The following is a 20,986-nucleotide window of genomic DNA, read 5'->3' on the forward strand; positions in this document are numbered from 1 at the left end:
TACATACATTCATGACTATTCTAGAACTATCTACCATATTCTATATCTATTACAAGTTTGTATATGTTTCTAGAATGTTCTATAATGTCCTGGATTAGTCTAGGATGTTCTTGTGTCTTCCACGGTCTTCCAGAATGTTCCATAACATTCTAGGGTCTTCCATCTCATTCTTAATATTCTTGAGTCTTCGTGTATGTTCTAGAATATTCCATAGGCTCCATGATGTTCTAGATTCTTCTAGATCATTATAGAACATTATAAGATCTTTTTAATAAAGTTATAAACTCTATTAGGCTAAGCTCCATTGGGCTAGTGATGACCTTCAACATACGTATAGCGTAAAGGAGATAGAGTTCAAGGGTGTGTGTGTGTGGGGGGGGGGGGGGGTTCGAAAAAATTAAAATTAAAATCATTGTATTATGTTTACCTTATATTTATATTTTAATTGAGTGTTGTCTCTCTTATTAAAGTATTTTTATTATTCGTTTTATTGGTGCCGACTAATAAGTTGTGATGATCGTGTGTGGCTTGTTGCTTCAAACTTGACAAAATGAACCGATTTGGTTTGGTAACGGGCTCAAAATGAATTAACTTTTTGATGAGTCAAATGAGATGAGTTTACCCTTCTCGTCTTTTTCTAATAGTTTGGTAAATAATATTACAAGAAATATAAATAAAATCTAATTCTTTATAAATAAATTGATATGAGGTTGTTAACTATTGGTATACTGTGTCACTGTTTAACCATGTAGTATTTCAGTCTATTTCTTTTAGCTAAATTTTTTTAACCATTCGACAAAGTATCTATAAATAACTTAAAATAGCCACAATCGCCCCAAACAGTAATACATCACAAATGTTGGGCTTCGGGTTTCAGTCTTTAAGCTTCTAAAGTTGGACCTGGAAGCTAGAAATTGGAATCCGTTGGCTCGGGATTTTTAGCCTATTTTCCATGAATTGAATTCAACTCTCAAACCTTCAATTGACGTTCTATTAGGTATCTTATCCTAACACTTTGGATGCAAATAACACCATTTGGTGAAATCATGCTTTAAGAAGTGCATGACTCATGAGAGTAAAACCAAACATTTCTAGAAATTTACTGCTATAGTTATCTTTCACTCCTACAAATAGGTTGCGTAAGGTTCTTTTGTGTTTAACAACACAAATCTATGAACTATTAGCTTAAAGGCTAACATGTCAAAGTTGTCTCATGTATGTTCAAATGCTTACAAACTATTAATCATTTGTAAAAAGAAGTACATTATTATTGTAATAATTAAGGTTGTGCATCAAACCGCTACGCATAATGTGGTTTTCAACGTTCGCGATGCGGTTTGTGGTTTGTAGTTTTTGTAAACTGCATTATGTGATGTAGTTTTCAGTTTATAGTTACAAAACCATAGTTCAAACCGCACCGCACCGCATGGTTAATATATATATATATATATATATATATATATATATATATATATATATATATATATATATATATAACATGTCTGCCAAGGTGGTAGATGATTTAATGAGCCCGGAGCAGTCAACTTTTATTAAGGGGCTTCAAATCCTTAATAGCTTGTTGAAAGTGAATGAGGTCATTAGTTAGGTGAAGAGAAGAAAATCAAAGATGATGTTATTTAAAGTCGACTTTGAGAAGGCTTGCAATTCCTTATCACGTCATTACTTGGATTGTATATTGGGGTTTATTGGGTTCGAGTCATTATGGAGGAAGTCGATCCATGGTTGTCTTGCTTCAGCTAGATGTTTTGTGGTGTTGAATGATATCCATACTAAGGAATTCCATGTGTAACGAGGATTGAGACATGGATACATGTTGTCTCCGCTCTTGTTTATTATTGTCATATAGGGAGTTCAATTTTTTATGGAGAATGTTGAGAAACAATCGATATTTAGAGGGATCCTAGTTGGTGAACCCCAATCGATGACGTCTAATTTTTTTATGCAAATAAGGCGATTTTTAGGGGGGGGGGGGGGGGAGAGGGAGCTTAGGGATTTTTTACATATCCCTTCTTATATTACCGGTTACGATTGTTAGGAAACCTAAATCATGTAGGTCGTGATTTTTTTAGGGTATGGAGGATCAAGATAGGAAGCTTCATCAGATTAAGTGAAACCTTTTTTCTTAACAAAAATGAGTATGGAGGTCTCGTGGTAGGAAGACTTAGTGCTTTAAATCAGGATTTGCTCTATAAGTAGAGATGGAGGTTTCTTAATCGGTCTAACCATCTATGGGTTAGACTTATTAAGATTTTTAATGGTGATGATGGTGGTTTGTGGGGTCTAGAATTCATGAGTACAAAGGTGGTGTTTGGCCTAGTATTATAAAAACGGTGTTAAATCTAAACAGTCGGGGGTTGTTGCCTTTATCATCCATTAAAAGAAAGGTGGGAGATGGCATAGACATTAGATTATGTTTAGATGTTTGGTGCAGTAATTATATGTTCGAGTCATGATTCTCGAGGCTGTTTGCATTGGCTGCTAATCAGAATTCTTTTGTTAGTTATTATTGGTCCTTGAAGGGGTGACACATAGCATGGAATATGGTAATTTGTGGTGGGAACGAGGAAGAATAGTTGGAGAAACTTATGATTTTTCTAGATTCGGTACACCTTGTGGCTAAGCTTAATGTGTAGAGATTGGGATTTGGAGGGGTCTGGTGTCTTCTCGTTTAGCTCTACTAGGCTACATCTCGACCTAGCAACATTGTCAAGTAGTACTTATGCTATGCGGTGCAACAAATTTGTGTCGATTACGATTAATGTGTTTGCTTAAAGATTTGGGTTGAATCATGTCCTAACGAGAAGTAATCTGGATATGTGGGGTATTGAGGTGGATTCGGTCTTATGACAGTTTTTTCAAGATGTTGTTGAAGATATGGATCATCTTTTCTTCGAGTGTTCTTTGACTTCTCAGTTGTGAAGTCATGTTGTGTGGATTGATAAGGTAAATCCAGACTTTGATAACATTTTGGGTATGTTCGATTGGGTGGACGCTTATGTCATCACCAGATTTTGTTGCTTGATTTTGGATTTGGTTTGCTTGATATAGGTGCTATGAACCTACCAGAATGTGTTGTTACTTGGTGACAAACCTTAAAGAAAAAATCAGTTTTTTCACTCTGTGGTTTTATTTTCTTTTAATTGGTTTGTAATAAAAATAGTAAGACTAGTATGAATTAGAATATGTCAACACATAATCTACTTATAAACTAGTTTGTATTGTTCATTTTTGCTAGCTCCAAGCTACCTTTTATAATATTCATATTAAGAAAAAAAACACTTATAACTTTTAATATGTGACAAATTTTACTAGATGAATGTTAGAAATCTCACTTAATCTTATAAAAAAATTATAAAGTTGAATCTATAAATATATTTTTTAATATGTTAATCACATACTAAATAAAAAATAATTATTTAATTAAGATATATTATAAAATAAATTCATAAATAATTAATTACAATTTTTAAAACATAATTAATAAAAAAAAAAATGTGAGAAAAAGGTAACACCCATAAAAATGAGTTCTTAATGGATAAATGTGCTGTATTCTCACTTAACCGGCCTATTATGCCCAACTTTATCACTAGAGATCACATATACATATTCAAATATTCAATGACTTAACAATACAAGCTTAATTATAAAGTAATAAAATATGTATTGATTATTAAGTGGTTTAAATTTAATAACGTTTTAAGACTAATAAGATATAATGTGTTGCACTGTCAAGCAATCATAACATTTATACAAAAGATGCCAAATATATACATTTTATTCACATAACTGAACGTTCTATAAACATATACACAAAAAATATATATATGAAAGTTCGCAGACCATTACGTCTAATAATAATAAGCTAAATACTTGATTTAGAATAGAGTTATAGACTTTCTGAACCTTTATTCGACTTTTACCGCAAACAAATCATCATTTTTCGAAAATACAAAAAGAACACAACACTTTGCAAGAATAACATTTTGCATTTACATTTCCATTTGCCCATCATTGGCCATTCTTGCAAAGTATAGTTAATATTCTTGTCATTTTCGTAACAACGATTATTAGGTTGCAATAAAAATCAAATACAATAATTCATAAAGTAAATAATATCAAGATTTCGTAATAATTAGATGCTAATTTTACACTAAAGACCTTCATAATATCCCCCGTATGTGATATGGGCTGTGGTCAAAGGGACTCCTCTCACTGCTGACATTGCCTCATTTGCTTGATGAACCACTTGCTTTATCCTCTACAAATCCGTTCATATATACACAATTTGTAAGTATAATTATCTTTTTGATGATCAATGGTTTTATTATATAGAAATTCAAGAATATAAGCAAGAAATAATATCAAACCTTGTCATCAGAGTAGATTTGGATCCTGAACTTTTGTTGTTTGTGCCTTTGGCCATTTCCAAAAAGGATTATGCAAATGGTGGCAGCAGCCATACCAAGAGAGAAAAAAGCACCAATCCCATTCAAACCCCATTTCCAAAGATTGCTTTCTTCCTTGGTCACCTTATCAACCTCATCAAGCACAACTTTTGATGGTGATGATCCATTGAACATATGATCATCACTTTCATCCTCATACTGAAACACGTCTGTTTCAGTATAAGGTAACATGATTCTCCGAGATCCTGATCTTGGAGAATCTAGTTTCATTTCGACAAATTCGTTTTCTTTTTTAAAGAAAACTTGGAAGATCGGATCAAGATCCGCTTCTGGAGCTTCTTTGAGCTCGTTGTCAATCAGAATTGGAAGTTTGGTGATCTCTTTTACCTCCTCTTCACGATGATCAACAACTTGATGATCTTTCATTTGAATTTGGAGAGGAATCAATTGTTTTTGTAATCTTGATTCTTCTTCTTCTGAAGACGAGTCGACGAATTCTTGGGATTTTCGTGAGGAATTGAAGTAATCCATTCTGAAAGGATTCTTGGGACTCCTCACGTACTTTCTAGAAAAAACATCATCATGAACTTCAAGAAGTCCATCATATGGTATGTTGATGTTCACCCACCCTTCATCTTCAAGATCCATTTTTTTTTTTGCTTTAAAGTTGAGATATTTTTGGTTTGAGTGAAGAAAAGAGGCAGGAAAAAAGTTGGGTTTTAAAGAGTTCTAGTGAATTATTATGGTTGATTATTGAAGTGGCTTCCTGTGGAGTTTAGTGAGGAAATTCACTTGGAACAAGCCACCTCTAATGGTGTCTTGTATGAATATTGTGCAAGAAAAATTGGGATTTTTATTCGTGGAATTCATTCTAATACTTGTCAAATTAGGGGTTGGTCCTATAGGCCCCACATGATGTGAACTAAATTGATTCCAATATTGTCTTATAGGTTCTTTTAGATATTTTCGTGTATGCTTTCAAAAATTTGCTTACTATTCTGTATCTGTCATATATTTTTTGATTATTCTATTGTTAGTATGGATAAGTATAGACATCATTATATATTCTTTTTATTGGATTGGATTAAAGAATAAGAGTGCTCGTGAAGATTCTTTTGTCGGGATTTTTTATTGAGTTGTTAAAAGTATACGAAAATCTAGTTACTATTTGAAGATTTTATTATTTGGCAAGAAATGACAGGCACCAAAGATGAATACACACTGTTATAGGGAATTACAGAAACAATCGTAAAATGTAACAATAAACTAATTTAAAATAAATCATTTTGGATTTTGGTTTTGGCTAACAGGAACTAAAAGCAATTCAAGCTGAAAGATTTGGTTTACAGTTTCAAATGTTGAACAAAACCAAACTAAATTATCCATATCACTCTTGTGTTAAATAATATTTGTTTGTTAGAAATAAGAACCATATTTTTTATGTAATAGTATACAAGAAAAACATATTTATTTATTTTGTATTTGAATTTATTCATTCAATATTTACAAGAAATTATTTACACCATATAACCAAATAACCCATCCCACCTAAAACCAAATAAAAATTGTTCAGTCACAAAATCACTACAATAAAGTATAAATTCCAAACATGTTTGGTATGAAACTTTTGAAAACTTTTTGGAAGTCTTTTAACATTTAGCTTTTAAGAAAAAAAAAGTTTTGTTCGGCAATAAAAACTTTTACTTTTTTTTTATTTTTGGTTTTTATGTATTTTTACGGCTTTAAAAGTTAATAGCTATTTTTGCTGAATATTTTCTTACAAATAAAAACTACAGATTCCAACTACCGTCTAATTTAGCTGAACACAGTCATATATATATTATTAAAATAATATATGTTGTTGATTTAAATAAAAGATTATTTCAACTTTGTGTTCTTGGAAGGTTGTCCAACACAAACCAAGTAGAATTCTACTTCACATGTTGTGTGGCCCTCCAATAGTTTGGTGAGATGGTACCATCCACGTATAATAATATAATATATAGGGTAAACCCCACCATTAGAGGTCTCTTTCAAGAGGTTTGACAACCAATATGAATAAGAATAAGGTAAATTATAATGTTTCTTTTTACAGGAAGACCATGCATAGACTCGAAAATCAAATTTTAGTTAATTATAGATTCTTAACTTTTTATAACTTGACAAGTATCTAGGAACATAGATAACATATAAGAATCAATAGTGAATTTGTTATGAACATGAATTGTGACTCCAAAGAACATGGAAGACTTTGGGAGATTGTCTACGCAAGTGTATATTAATAGAGACAAAATATGATATGATTCATGCATTTTTCTAAGTTACAGGCTGGTGGCGAAATACTATACATAGAAGTGGTCCTCGGATCTACACGTTTTTAGCCTCATGGGTTCATAGCCAACCAACCACGAATGTAAACAAAACTAGGCTAAGCGGTTGTTTTGCGTTTTGGTACTACTAATTTATAAGATGTTTTGAAGGTTTTTGGAATAAAATGAAAATTGTTTATGGACTTAAATAAGCATTTTTTTTTTTGTGAGTTGTTGCCTTCTTACGTATTTGAACGTACCTAATATACTTAGAAATCAATTAATTCTTTTTACCGCTATTTTAATTCTAAAAAACATATGGATTGTGGTCTCGTTTTTCTTTTACATGACAAGCAATTCAACGTACATACCGGTTTACCATCGTACCCTTTTAATTTTTGTAGTTTTATATATAAGTTTAATTTATCAAACATTTAAAAAAAACATTTATTAGCTTGGTACCAAATAATAATCAGTTTTACCAAAAAAAAAAAATGCTTTAAATAAGCAATCCCCAGAAAATCCATAACTAAAACATGTGAGCCTATGTCGTCCCTTGACTTCAGTTCCAAAATCTTGAATCTTCTTTACCATGAAAAGGACCTGAACGGTTTTGCGAATGACAGTTGCACAACTAGAAAATCAATAAAGGGAGATAAAATTGGGATATATTATAATATAAGATTTTATACAAAAAAGAATAGAAAAAAGAAAAAGAAATATACTCGTTAACGTATTCCGTTAGCTGTTTGTATTGTTGTTCCGTAAACTATTTGTATTGACTTCCCTTTTTGAGGTTAAGGATTCAAGTCCCGTCGTGAACATAGGTGGATTTAAGGAGCAGTTTAGGAGTATGTTAGATTTGTGGTTTCAAAAAACAGACTCGGTTTGACTTATAAAGCTATCAGGCATGATCACCTTCGGTAGAAAAGTGATGTCATCTAAAGGTAACGTCACCTCTATTAGATGTTCACTAGCCATTAGTAATGGTTATAATTTCATATTATTTATCTTTTCTTTTTTAACATTATATTAAATAAAAAACACAATTATTAAATATACATAAATATTTTATAAATAAATTTAAAAAAAACATTAAATTAAATAAAAATAATATTTTTAAAATTCAACATACATTTTACTAATAAAAAAAATAACATTAATAAAACATTGAAAAAAAAATACTAATCGTCGTCATCGTTTTCCTCAATATCGGCCTCGTTCTCATCACCCTCGTCCTCATCCTCCTCTCGTCATTGTCATTGTGCTCTTCGAATTGTCGCTATCATATGTGCTCAGTCAAATCTTGACGTAGATTGTGATGTGTTTCACTATTTTGCATTTCCAAAAGCCTTGTAAATTATGTTGGGTTGCCGACTTGTATTACTATATGTGGATTGAGTTATCGTTTGGAGTATGTGTACAAATAGTTATACCCTCTTCTTCTATTATCTTGTTATGTAAAATAACACACGCTTTCATCACCTTCATCAATTTTGCTTTATCGCATGCTTGTGCTGGATGTTTGATTATGCGTCACTTCTCTTTGAGGACTCCAAACGTCCGCTCCATATCCTTTCTTGTAGATTCTTGTGCTAACTTGAACAATTTTCGTTTTTCATCGGTCAGATATGAGTATGACTTGACAAATGTGTCTTACTCTGGATATAGCCCATCACCAAGGTAATATTCATAATTGTATTCATGTCCATTTACAATGTATGGCATGTGTGGTGCTTTACCTCGCAAAATGTTGTTAGATAATGAACATGCTCCATGCACACTTAGGTTGTTGTTTGACCCCATCATAGCAAAAAATGCATTCCAAAACCATAGGTCATGTGAAACAACTGTTTCTAGTATAACAGTTGGCACGCCATGATCACCTCGTGTGAATTGACATCACCATACATTGGGACAATTTTCCCACACCCAATGTGTACAATCAAGGTTACCAAGCATTCCTGCAAATCCATGTTTATCCTGATGTGCGGCATACAACTGTTCGACATCACTTCTAGTCAGATTTCACAAGTATATGTCACCGTAAAGCTTTATAACATACTCACAAAAAAGATATGTGCATTCTCGACTGATCCTCACAAACATTTTCAAATATTCATCTGAAGCATCTGCGGCTATGCCGTATGCCAATTGTCAAAGTGTTGTTGTGCATTTTTGAAATGTAGTAAAACCATGTTTACCTCTATAGCATCTCATCTCAATTGAAAAAACTCATAATTGTTTTCCAAATCTCTAGCTATACGTACGAATAAATTTCTTCTAATACGACAACGATCTTCAAATTTCGATAGGTCGTATAAACTATCAGTGGTAAAGTAATCACATACCAAAAGTCCGTTTGTCGCAATACTATCCCGGTTGATCGACTTTCTACGTTTCTTATTGACATTTGAACTTTCGCCTCTCTGAAGCACAATGTCATGTGTCGCGGACAACAACGTGTGCATGATCAACTCATCATCATCGGAATCATCATTGGATGAAGAAGAAGAAATGACACCCAAAAAACTATTCATATTGTTATTGTTGAGTGTATTTGTTGTGAGATATTTGATGTGTATTGTGTGTTTGTATATATAGGTGAAGTTTTAATTTTTTAAAAAAATAATAATTAATGCTAAACTGTCAAAAGGAATGCCCAAACGGTCAAAAATCGAATAAACTAATCTGTCACACCCCCGAACCGTCAGAAATACAACGGCGGAAACGTCCGGGGGCGGGTGACATCATGCATAGTATCATAACAATCGTTACATAGCAATCAAAGTAAACATAACCATTACATTACAATATTAATATTTACATCTGTTTGGAAACGTAGTTTGTACATAACATTATATAACAAAAGATAAAGACGAGACTCCAAAAATGTTCCGTCTTCTCCAAAAGCTGGTAAGGTACCTGTCTATCGTTGCCCTGAGAATACAAGCGGTTTTGAAAACGTATCAGCATAAAGATGGTGAGTTCATAAGCAAGTTTTTGTATTGAAAACTAGTCACTGAGTTTGTATAAATAGTTTCTTTCCATTATAAGTAAAGTGTCAATTATATCGAAAACCATTGTTATCAAGTTCTGAAATACGTATGCATGCTTACCAAGAAAATCCAATATTTTCTAACATGTTTGTTGGTTTCTGTATGAAAAGTACATTCTGTTTGAAAACCCTGGCTACCACCAGTACATAATGTATGTTCTGTTCGAAAACCCTGGAATACCATCCAGTATGTATAGTAGTTTTATTACTTAAAATAAAACTATAGAAGAAAGAAATCACGTAAACTATGATTAGTTTATACTTATTGTGAGTCGTATAACCATACTAATATGACTGATGACCTCCTTGACGTTTCTTCAGGCGTTGCACGATTACAAAATTTGTCACCCCAGGCGTGCCCGCCTAACTGTAGCTAACAGTTCAGGTGTGGGATTGTCGGTCCCGAATAGATCTATTCACAAATTTCACGCTCTCCCTCCAGGAGACTCTGGTTATACTACCGGAGAGGATTTATTGGTACCCCGAGGGGCATAACGAAGATAAGTCTCACAATCCTGTATTAACTAGTTTACGTGTTGTTCGGTTGTTCTCGAGTTCGAAATCGTTTGTAACGGTGTAGAGTATAAATAATTATACATAAAAATAATTATTTAGCATGATACTCTAGTTTTGTATTCGTAGTAATGGATAAACTAAATCTGACATAGTATATATGTTTGACTTTGTATGAAGTTTGAATCTGTAAGACTGATAATGAAATCCCAAACTATACCCATTATAGTTTGAATGGTTTGTTACGTTCATGTATGATTTTGAAAACTATGAAATTATGTTTAGAAAACATCCCTTATGCTCCGCATATTACAAAAGGGATAATTGTATCTAAATGCTTGATAGAAAATCGTTGTAATTGCATCAGTTTTTAAGTTATGAAAACCTTTATGTTTAGCTTGTATCCCCCCCCCCCCCCCGAAAACATGTTTCTCGGAAAGGTGTAGGGTATGAACTCACAATTTATCGTAGGATCCGAATGTTCGATTGGTTATGAGCGTCGAGTGTCAACCGATGTTTTGTACGCGTGTGGACCCTATTAACATATATGTATTAGATTGAGTATTCCATGACAAACCATGATGGAAAACCACCCTAAAGACTTGGAATCACTAGAACTAAGTGTTCTATGCCCCATACTTAGTGATCTTTACAAGATTAAGGCCAAATATGAGCATTAGAGTGGGTGTATGGCCATAAAGGTGAGTGTGCAGCCAGGGTGTGCGGCCAAACTGTGTGTGCGGCTGCACACAGGAGTGTGCGTCCGTACACTCCTTGTTTGAGCCCGAAATGTCGATTTTTTAGGTGTTTCAAGTTCCAAACCAAGTTTTAATTTTAATAGGGGGGCAAACTCTCAGTTTGGAGGGTATTTGAGTGTGTGCGGCCACCTTATGAAGGTGTGCGGCCGCACTCCTTCAAAGGATGAAGAACACAAAGAACATGCATAGTTTTAGGCCTAGATTTTGGTGTTTTACCTGTACAACAAGCTAGATGGTGGTGTTAATCACAATTTTGAGGCCCTTAGAGTGTTCTTGGATGAGATTTTTAGAGAGAGAAATTAGAGAGAGAGAGAGAGAGAGTGTGTGTGTGTGTGTGTGTGTGTGTGTAGTGTGCAGCCAAAGAAGAAAAAGTGAATGAAAGGGGGTCCTCTCCTCTATATAGGGTCAAGTGTGTGGCTGGGTGTGTGTGTGGCTGGGTGTGCGGCTGGCTGGCTGCACACTCGGGTGTGCGGCCGCACACACCTACTTTGGTGTGATTGGCTTGATTTTGTGATGCTACACACTTTCTAATATTCCTTAAGACTCGCTTATAGGTTATACTAAGTCTAAAGCACTTATATGGACCCACAATTTAGCTAAAATATGATAAATTCGAGTTTAATATTGATTAACGGATCAATTGTACAGGGTGAAAGTTTCGGGTTGTCACATCATCCCCCCATTAGAAGGAATTTCGTCGTGAAATTCAAGAATATGGATACAAATCATGGATTTGGAAAAGATGAGGGTACTTCTGTTTCATTGAATCCTCACGCTCCCAAGTGAATTCAGGTCCCCGCTTGGCATTCCAGCGAACCTTCACTATCGGGATGCGGCTCTGTTTCATTCGTTTGACCTCTCGGTCCATGATTTCGATTGGTTCTTCCACGAAGTTCAGGTTTTCATTGATTTCGATCTTGTCAAGAGGGATCACAAGGGTTTCGTCAGATAGGCATTTCTTAAGATTCGAGATGTGGAAGACGGGATGAATGTTTACTGAGTTCATGCGGTAAACGAAGTTTGTAGGCTACGAGACCAATCCTAGCAAGGATTTCGAATGGTCCAATGTACCTCGGATTTAGCTTTCCACGTTTTCCAAAGTGTATCATGCCTTTCCAGGGCGAGACCTTCAGCAGAACATAGTCTCCGACTTGGAATTCCAAGGGTTTTCGTCGTTTATCGGCGTAGCTCTTTTGTCGATATCGTGAAGCTTTTAGTCGTTCCCGGATTTGTATAATCTTTTCGGTGGTTCCGCGGATGATTTCTGGACCAGTGAGAGTGTTATCAGGGACTTGCCCTTGGCTAGCTGTGTGTCGCCCACCTCAACCCATCACAGAGGGGATCTGCACTTGCGGCCATAGAGGGCTTCAAAAGGCGCAGCCTTGATACTGGTATGATAACTATTGTTGTAGGAGAATTCAACCAAGGGCAAATGGGAGTCCCACGATTTACTGAAGTCGATGACACATGCTCTCAACATGTCTTCCAAGGTCTGGATGGTTCTCTCACTCTGTCCATCTATCTGGGGATGATAAGTTGTACTCATATCCAGCTTAGTTCCAAGTGCTTTTTGTAGGGACTGCCAAAACCTCGAAGTAAACCTGCTATCTCGATCGGAGATAATGGATTTAGGCACATCGTGCAGTCGAACTATCTCTTGGACATAGATTCGTGTGAGTCTTTTCATCTTGAAAGTTTCTTTGATTGGTAGGAAGTGAGCGGATTTCGTCAACCGATCGACTATTACCCAGATATGGTGTCGTACCCACTCGGAGATTTGGGTAATTTGGTAATGAAATCCATGGTAATCCTCTCCCACTTCCATTCAGGTATTTCCGGCTGATGAAGTAGACCTGAGGGCTTCTGATATTCGACCTTCACCTTGGCACAAGTCAGACACTTGCCCACGAAGGTAGCGATTTCTGCTTTCATGTTTGGCCACCAATATAACTTCTTGAGATCATGGTACATCTTATCCGATCATGGGTGGATGGAGTATCTAGTTTTGTGAGCTTCGTTCATGACGACCCCTCTGAAACCACCGAACTTTGGGGTCCAGATCCGATCCATGAAATAGTAGACTCCGTCTCCCTTGATCTCTAAGTTCTTTTCCATTCCTCTCAAGGCTTCCTCCGCCACATTTTCTGGTCTCAGGGCTTCCAACTGAGCTTCTCTAATTTTTTCGGATAGATGGGAATGGATGGTCATGGTAAGTTCTTTCACATTGCGACCTGAGTACTCTTTTCGGCTGAGGGCATCTGCAACCTCATTGGCCTTGCCGGGATGGTAGCATATTTCACAATCATAATCACAGAGTAGTTCTACCCATCGTCGTTGTCTCATGTTTAAGTCTTTTTGATCGAAGATGTGTTGTAGGCTTTTATGGTCAGTGAAGATCATGCACTTTTTTCCATAGAGGTAGTGTCTCCAAATCTTCAATGCGAAGACCACTGCTCCCAACTCCAGGTCGTGAGTTGTATAATTGACTTCATGTGCTTTCAGCTGTCTCGAGGCATAAGCAATAACCTTTCCTCGTTTCATAAGCACACAGCCTAAGCCCTGGTTGGATGCATTGCAATAGACAACGAAGTCCTTCGTCCCTTCGGGCAGAGACAGGATAGGTGCGCTACACAAGGCTCGCTTCAATGTTTGGAATGCAGTGTCTTGCTTTTCACTCCAATAAAAGGGTACACCTTTCTGAGTCAGAGTGGTTAGGGGTTTGGCAATTCTGGATGAATCTACGATAATAGCCAGCAAGACCCAAGAATTGATGGATTTCCGTGGGTGTCTTCGGTGCTGACCAATTCTCTATCGCTTTGATTTTGGATGGATCCACGTGTATGCCTTCCTCGCTCACCACGTGACCCAAGAAAGTTACTTGCCGAATCCAGGATTCACACTTGGAGAATTTCGCGTATAGCTTTTCTGTTCTTAGAGTTTCCAACACTAATCTCAAGTGTCGTTTGTGATCTCCTTTGCTTCTGGAATAGACAAGTATATCGTCTATGAACACGATAACAAACTTGTCCAGGAAAGGACAACACACCCGGTTCATCAGGTCCATGAACACTTCCGGTGCGTTGGTTAGACCGAAGGGCATTACCACAAATTTGTAGTGACCATATCGAGTCCGAAATGCTGTTTTAGGAACATCACCCTCGTGGACTCGTAGCTGATGGTACCCTGATCTGAGGTCTATCTTGGAGAAATAGTTGGCTCCTTGAAGTTGGTCGAAAAGGTCGTCGATCCGAGGAAGAGGATATCGGTTTTTGATGGTGAGCTTGTTCAGTTCGCGGTAGTCAATGCACATCCGAAAAGATCCATCCTTCTTTTTCACAAATACAACCGGGGCTCCCCAGGGTGAGGAACTCGGTCTGATGAATCCGTTGTTGAGCAGCTCATTGAGCTGGCTGGACAACTCTTTCATTTCTGCTGGCGCTAGGCGATATGGGGACTTAGCTATGGGGGTAGCTCCGGGGATTAAGTCGATGCGAAACTCGACTTGACGCTCAGGAGGAATTCCCGGAAGCTCTTCGGGAAAGACATCAGGAAAGTTTCACCCTATACAATTGGCCGCACACCTTCATAAGGTGGTCGCACACACTCAAATACCATCCAAAGTGAGAGTTTGGCCCCCTATTCAAATTAAAACTTGGTTTGGAACTTGAAACACCTCAAAAATCGACATTTCGGGCTCAAACAAGGAGTGTACAGCCGCACACTCTTGTGTACGGCCGCACACACTCTCTGTACGGCCGCACACTCACCTTTATGGCCATACACCCACTCTAATGCTCATATTTGGCCTTAATCTTGTAAATATCACTAAGTATGGGGCATATAACACTTAGTTCTAGTGATTCCAAGTCTTTAGGGTGGTTTTCCATCATGGTTTGTCATGGAATACTCAATCTAATACATATATGTGCGATATATGTTAATAGGGTCCACACGCGTACAAAACATCGGTTGACACTCGACGCTCATAACCAATCGAACATTCGGATCCTACGATAAATTGTGAGTTCATACCCCTACACCTATCCGAGTTTTTCCATGTTTTTAGTGGGGGGGGGGAATACAGGCTAAACATAAATGTTTTCATAACTTAAAAACTGATGCAATTACAACGATTTTCTATCAAGCATTTAGATAATTATCCCTTTTGTAATATACAGAGCATAAGGGATGTTTTCTAATCATAATTGCATAGTTTTCAAAACCGCTTGTATTCTCAGGGCAACGATAGACAGGTACCTTACCAGCTTTTGGAGAAGACAGAGCATTTTTGGAGCCTCGTCTTTATCTTTTGTTATATAATGTTATGTACAAACTACATTTCCAAACAGATGTAAATATTAATATTGTAATGTAATGGTTATGTTTACTTTGATTGCCATGTTACGATTGTTGTGATACTATGCATGACGTCACCCGCCCCCGGACGTTTCCGCCGTTGTATTTCTGACGGTTCGGGGGTGTGACAAATTGGTATCAGTGCCATTGTTTATAGTGAACTAAGTATACCAAACCTTACATGGTATACAACTATAAACACTAAGGGGCCGAAGTGCTCTGAACTAAAAGTATACTTTAAAATACAAGTATTTTGCAAGAAGTATACAAGTATACCTATATACCAGAAATAGTAACTTCGAGTAGAACAAAACAAAAGTAATTGGATGTTGGACACTGCGGTTAAACCTGGGCAGTTATGTAATCATGTCTAGGGTTAATATAGCCTGATCAACTATATTCATTCGAGACATGACCAACATGTGCTTGGGAGTGACTGTGGTGTGCAGCAGGCCTAAAACTTACCAAATATTTCCTACCCAAAAGAAATCGATGGAACAAAACCTTCAACATTAAATACTATAGGAGTATTTTAGTCAGAGCAGGATACATTGTAGAAATTCATTCCAAGTGTTGCTACTCATTCTTTCCTAGCGATAGTTTACCTGCTTTAGTAGCTTCTTCCTGATTATCGCTTAGTAGAACACTTTATCTATCATATAGAGATACATCTTGTTTCATATCTCTTGATTCAATTCAGTGGACTTACCATCCTCTCCTTCCAGATCATTTTAGAACGAGATGCCTCCAAAGAAAAGACCCGGCTCAAAGAACAACAATCCTCCACCACCACCTCCCCAATTCGATCCCGCTATGTTCTAGGCAGTTGTTACTGCCTCTATGGCTGCTGCAATGTCACAGATGAACCCCGGTGGTTCTGGCGGGCCAGGAGGTGGTACCCATCCCCAAAATCAGGAAGGTGGTCAGGGACACCAGAAGGAGTGTTCCTATAAAGACTTCATGAACGCAAAACCCACATCTTTCGACAACACTGGAGGTGTCATTGCCTTGACTCGATGGTTCGAGAAAATCGAGTCCATCTTCAAAATTTGTTCCTGTTCGGAAGCCAACAAGGTGAAATTTGTCGCCTGCACGTTCACCAACAAAGCATTGACCTAGTGGAATAGTCGGGTCAAATCCCTAACCCTACCAATAGCAAATGCTATGGGTTTGGAGATCTTGAAAGAGCTCATGCTTGCTGAGTACTGCCCGCGGGGCGAAATGCAGAAACTAGAGCATGAACTCTGGAACCTAAAGTTGAAGGGTTCCGATATTGCTGCCTACACTTATAGGTTTGAAGACCTAGCACTTCTTTGCTCGGGAATGGTCACCCCGGAAAGCAAGAAAATAGAGAGATACATTTGGGTATTGACGCCCCCAACTCAAGGGAATGTCTTGGCTGCTAGGCCAAACACTTTTGATAGCGCCAAGTGCCTGGCGCAGACCCTCATAGATCATGGAGTTGATCTTGATGCAACGATAGCCACTCCTGAACCAGCAAAGGAGAGTGGTGAGAATAAAAAGAAATTCTGGAACAAGCGAAAGGGTTAGAGTTCGCAAGGGTCCTCCAAGAAACAACATACAGTGGCAGTCCACGTTGTTACTACTCCTACTGCTACCCCCACTACTCAAGCACCTGCCGGTAGGTATGTTGGTACCCTTCCTCAGTGTGACAAGTGTAATTTTCATCATCATGGGTAGTGCCACGAGATGTAGTGCAAAAGCTGTGGCAAGAAGGGGCATACAGCTCGATTTTGTGATGCTACACACTTTCTAATCTTCCTTAAGACTCATTTCTAGGTTATACTAAGTCTAAAGCACTCATATGGACCCACAATTTAGCTAAAAGATGATAAATTCGAGTTTAATATTGATTAACGGATCAATTGTACAGGTTGAAAGTTTCGGGTTATCACATACGACACTGGAGGTGTCATTGCCTTGACTCGATGGTTCGAGAAAACCGAGTCCATCTTCAAAATATGTTCCTGTTCGAAAGTCAACAAGGTGAAATTTGCCGCCTGCACTTTCACCAACAAATCATTGACCTGGTGTAATAGTCGGGTCAAATCCCTAACCCTACCAGTAGAAAATGCTATAGGTTGGGAGAGCTTGAAAGAGCTCATTCTTGCTGAGTACTGCCCGCGGGGCGAAATGCAGAAACTGGAGCATGAACTCTGGAACCTAAAGATGAAGGGTTCTGATATTGCTGCCTACACTTTTAGGTTTGAAGACCTAGCACTTCTTTGCCCGGGAATGGTCACCCCGAAAAGCAAGAAAATAGAGAGATACATTTGGGGATTGTCGCCCCCAACTCAAGGGAATGTCTTGGCTGCTAGGCCAAACACTTTTGATAGCGCCAAGTGCCTAACGCAAACCCTCATAGATCATGGAGTTGATCTTGATGCAACGACAGCCACTCCTGAACCAGCAAAGGAGAGTGGTGAGAATAAAAAGAAATTCTGGAGCAAGCGAAAGGGTCAGAGTTCGCAAGGATCCTCCAAGAAACAACAAACAGTGGCAGTCCACGTTGTTACTACTCCTACTGCTACCCCCACTACTCAAGCACCTGCCGGTAGGTATGCTGGTACCCTTCCTCAATGCGACAAGTGTAATTTTCATCATCATGGGCAGTGCCGCGAGATGTTGTGCAAAAGTTGTGGCAAGAAGGGGCATACAGCTCGATTTTGTGATGCTACACACTTTCTAATCTTCCTTAAGACTCATTTCTAGGTTATACTAAAGTTTAAAGTACTCATATGGACCTACAATTTAGCTAAAAGATGATAAATTCTAGTTTAATATTGATTAACGGATCAATTGTATAGGGTGAAAGTTTCGGGTTGTCACATAATCGGGTGGCCCGTGAACGTCCATGACCAGCATCAATCTACATCACATTTATTCTTGTTGGGGGCGGTTTTCACGCGTGAACAAGCCCTCCAGCTAGATCCTTACACACAAATTTCCATCCCATACCCAATGGCCTAAGGTTAAATAGACAAAGTTCTCGTATTTGAATTGTTATAGATACTTAAGGCTATAAGGTCTTACACGTGAGGATGTAGCAACGCCAAATTATAGTAAACATCATCTCCAAGGTTAGTAAGGCTATATGGAGTGGTTGTGTAAGACCCTCCATAAGATGATGTGGCATGGGTGAGAAGCGAGTGAACATCATTTCTTATGTCTTGTGAATGAATAGTGGCATAAATCCACTTATAGGACATTACAAAGGATCTATATCTCTCTCTTCTTCTCCTCTAGATTCTCTCTTTCCCTCCTTTCCTCACTTCTCCTCAATTAGTAAACACCATTTCTAATGGTTATTGAGTTGATATTTTGGGTGATGTGGAATGGTATTGTGTGAGGTGGCACATCTTTAGTCTTCAAGCGTAGACCACTTCCTGCAGCCTAGGGACAATATGGTTATGTAGTGAAGTGAATAGAACGACGGACCTACACAATCTATATCTTATTAATCTCTCTATCTCTGTTATATATTGTTTATTCTATTTATATAAAAGTAATGATGTGGAGTGATGGGTATTTTCCAAGATGGGTAAGGATGTAGTGAAGTTGATGTGATGTTGAGGTGGTGGTAAGAATCTTGTGGACCATTCCTTATGGTCTTAGGCCAACTGGTTACCTATAACAACATGTATGTTGTGATGACGTAGAGGCCTATTCAAGCGGATGAATACCCCCCCCCCCCGGGGGGGTGTTGGGTTAAGGGGCGTAGTTGGTGTAAAAACCTCTAATGAAGGTGATGTGGCAATGTGAATGTTGGAATGATCGTTGGATTTAATTTTTTTTCTAACCAATATATCTATAAATACAAACATAATCGCATAGTTTTACATATAACAATTTCAAACAACACTTTGCATTCTCAACATTCTTACTTTCATTTAAAAAAATGGAGCAACCCCCAAACACACCACCATCCAACCAAAACACAAACACATCAACATACAAAAATCATTACCCTCCAAACACTACCCTTATGGGGTTTCATAGGCTAATGCAATTAAGAACCATGGGTATCACAGGAGACCCCTAAAAAAATTTAATAGTATAAATTTTTCTGAAAATTTTTGTTTATATTGCATTTAAATCCCATAAATAATTTGGGATATCCTAATTTTTTTTAGGTTTTTTCTAAATGGTAAATCCAATTAAGAACTAGTCCATGAAGTAGTCCAAAACTCCAAACTTGTTAAGCCCAATTGTCAAGTCTCCAATACCACAAATCCAATCAATTAATCGACACTTTCCAGTATCATGACTTCCGACTTACGACTAACGAATTTGATACCCTCCCTGCGACTTGCTGCTGCCCATCCTTCTTTTGTCGGCGAATTAGGATTGTTAAATTAGGGACTTAGGGTCAATAGTTAGTGATTATTTGTTGTTGAAATTTGAAATCAAGTTTATAGTTCATATATTTTGATAATTTGATTGTAGGTTGCTATATTTTGTTGAAAATTAAAATCAAGTTATAGAATTATAGTTGATTGTTAATAAATTTTGATTGTAGGTTGTTATTAATAAATTTTTCAAAAGACAATTAGATGTTGGAGACAACAATGGTGAAGGAACTTAAAAAAAATAGGGCTAATGAAAGTACATAAGTTCCACAACCTAATCCACCTATGCCAAAACCACAAGAACCACAATCTAATGAGCCTATTCCAAAACCACAATCTAATGAACATACTCAAAAACCGAAAGTGCCATAATCTTTTGATTTGAATGATCTTCCTTTCGACCCGGGGAGAGGCCAAAGATTTCATCTTATAATCCTAATCAAATTGATGAAACAAGGGCAAATCTGATTAAAGGACCTTGTCAACCAAAGGGCCATAATTTTGAAATTTACCTTATTTGGTAAGAAGCAAATGACTATAGTTTTGAGATATGTTGATAGACTTGGGATTGTAAAGGACAGATTTATTGGAGTTGTTCATGTGTTGGATACATCTTCTTTGACTCTTAAAGATGTTATCGATAGTGTATTTTCCAACAACAACTTGAGTATGGTTCAGGCGAGAAATCATAAAATATTTATTCCTTTAATACGATATTAACTTTATTTTTATTTATTATATTTTTTTATTAATTTTTTCAAATATATATGTGAGGGGACAAAGTTATGATGGAGCAAGTAATATAAGCGGTGCATTCAACGGTTTGAAACCTTTTATTTTAAATGAAAACAATTCCGCACATTATATACATTATTTTGCACACCAACTTCAATTGGTGGTTGTGGTGGTTACAAAGAAACATGATGATGTTGAAGAATTCTTTGAACAACTAGCTTTGGTGGTTGCGGCCGTTTGTGGGTCTTGTAAGAGAAAAAGATATGATACAAGAGATGCAAAAAGAAAGAGTGGCAGCCGAAATTGGTATTGGTGAAACTGAAACAGGAAGAGGGTTGAATCAATAGATTTCTCTTGTTCGAGCCGGAGATACTAGATGGGGCTCACATTTTAGAACAATTGTAAGTTTGTTGAAATTTTTTGTAGAAGTTGTTGCGATCCTTAAATATGTCAAATAGGA

At 37.1% G+C, this 20,986-nt stretch overlaps 1 protein-coding gene across 1 annotated transcript; it reads right to left on the reverse strand.

Moving 5' to 3' along the window:
• Nucleotides 1-3,778: 3,778 nt before the first annotated feature.
• On the reverse strand, nucleotides 3,779-5,226 carry LOC145086864 (uncharacterized). The gene is made up of 2 exons (XM_079024703.1): nucleotides 4,389-5,226; nucleotides 3,779-4,279 (listed from the first exon to the last, which is right to left on the reverse strand). The coding sequence occupies exons 1-2, from the start codon at nucleotides 5,073-5,075 to the stop codon at nucleotides 4,172-4,174; spliced, it is 795 nt and encodes a 264-aa protein (XP_078880829.1). The 5' UTR covers nucleotides 5,076-5,226; the 3' UTR covers nucleotides 3,779-4,171.
• Nucleotides 5,227-20,986: the final 15,760 nt, after the last annotated feature.

Source organism: Lactuca serriola, chromosome 2 (assembly GCF_051521515.1).
Source record: "Lactuca serriola cultivar US96UC23 chromosome 2, Lser_US96UC23_V15, whole genome shotgun sequence".
NCBI classification, from domain to species: Eukaryota; Viridiplantae; Streptophyta; class Magnoliopsida; order Asterales; family Asteraceae; genus Lactuca; species Lactuca serriola.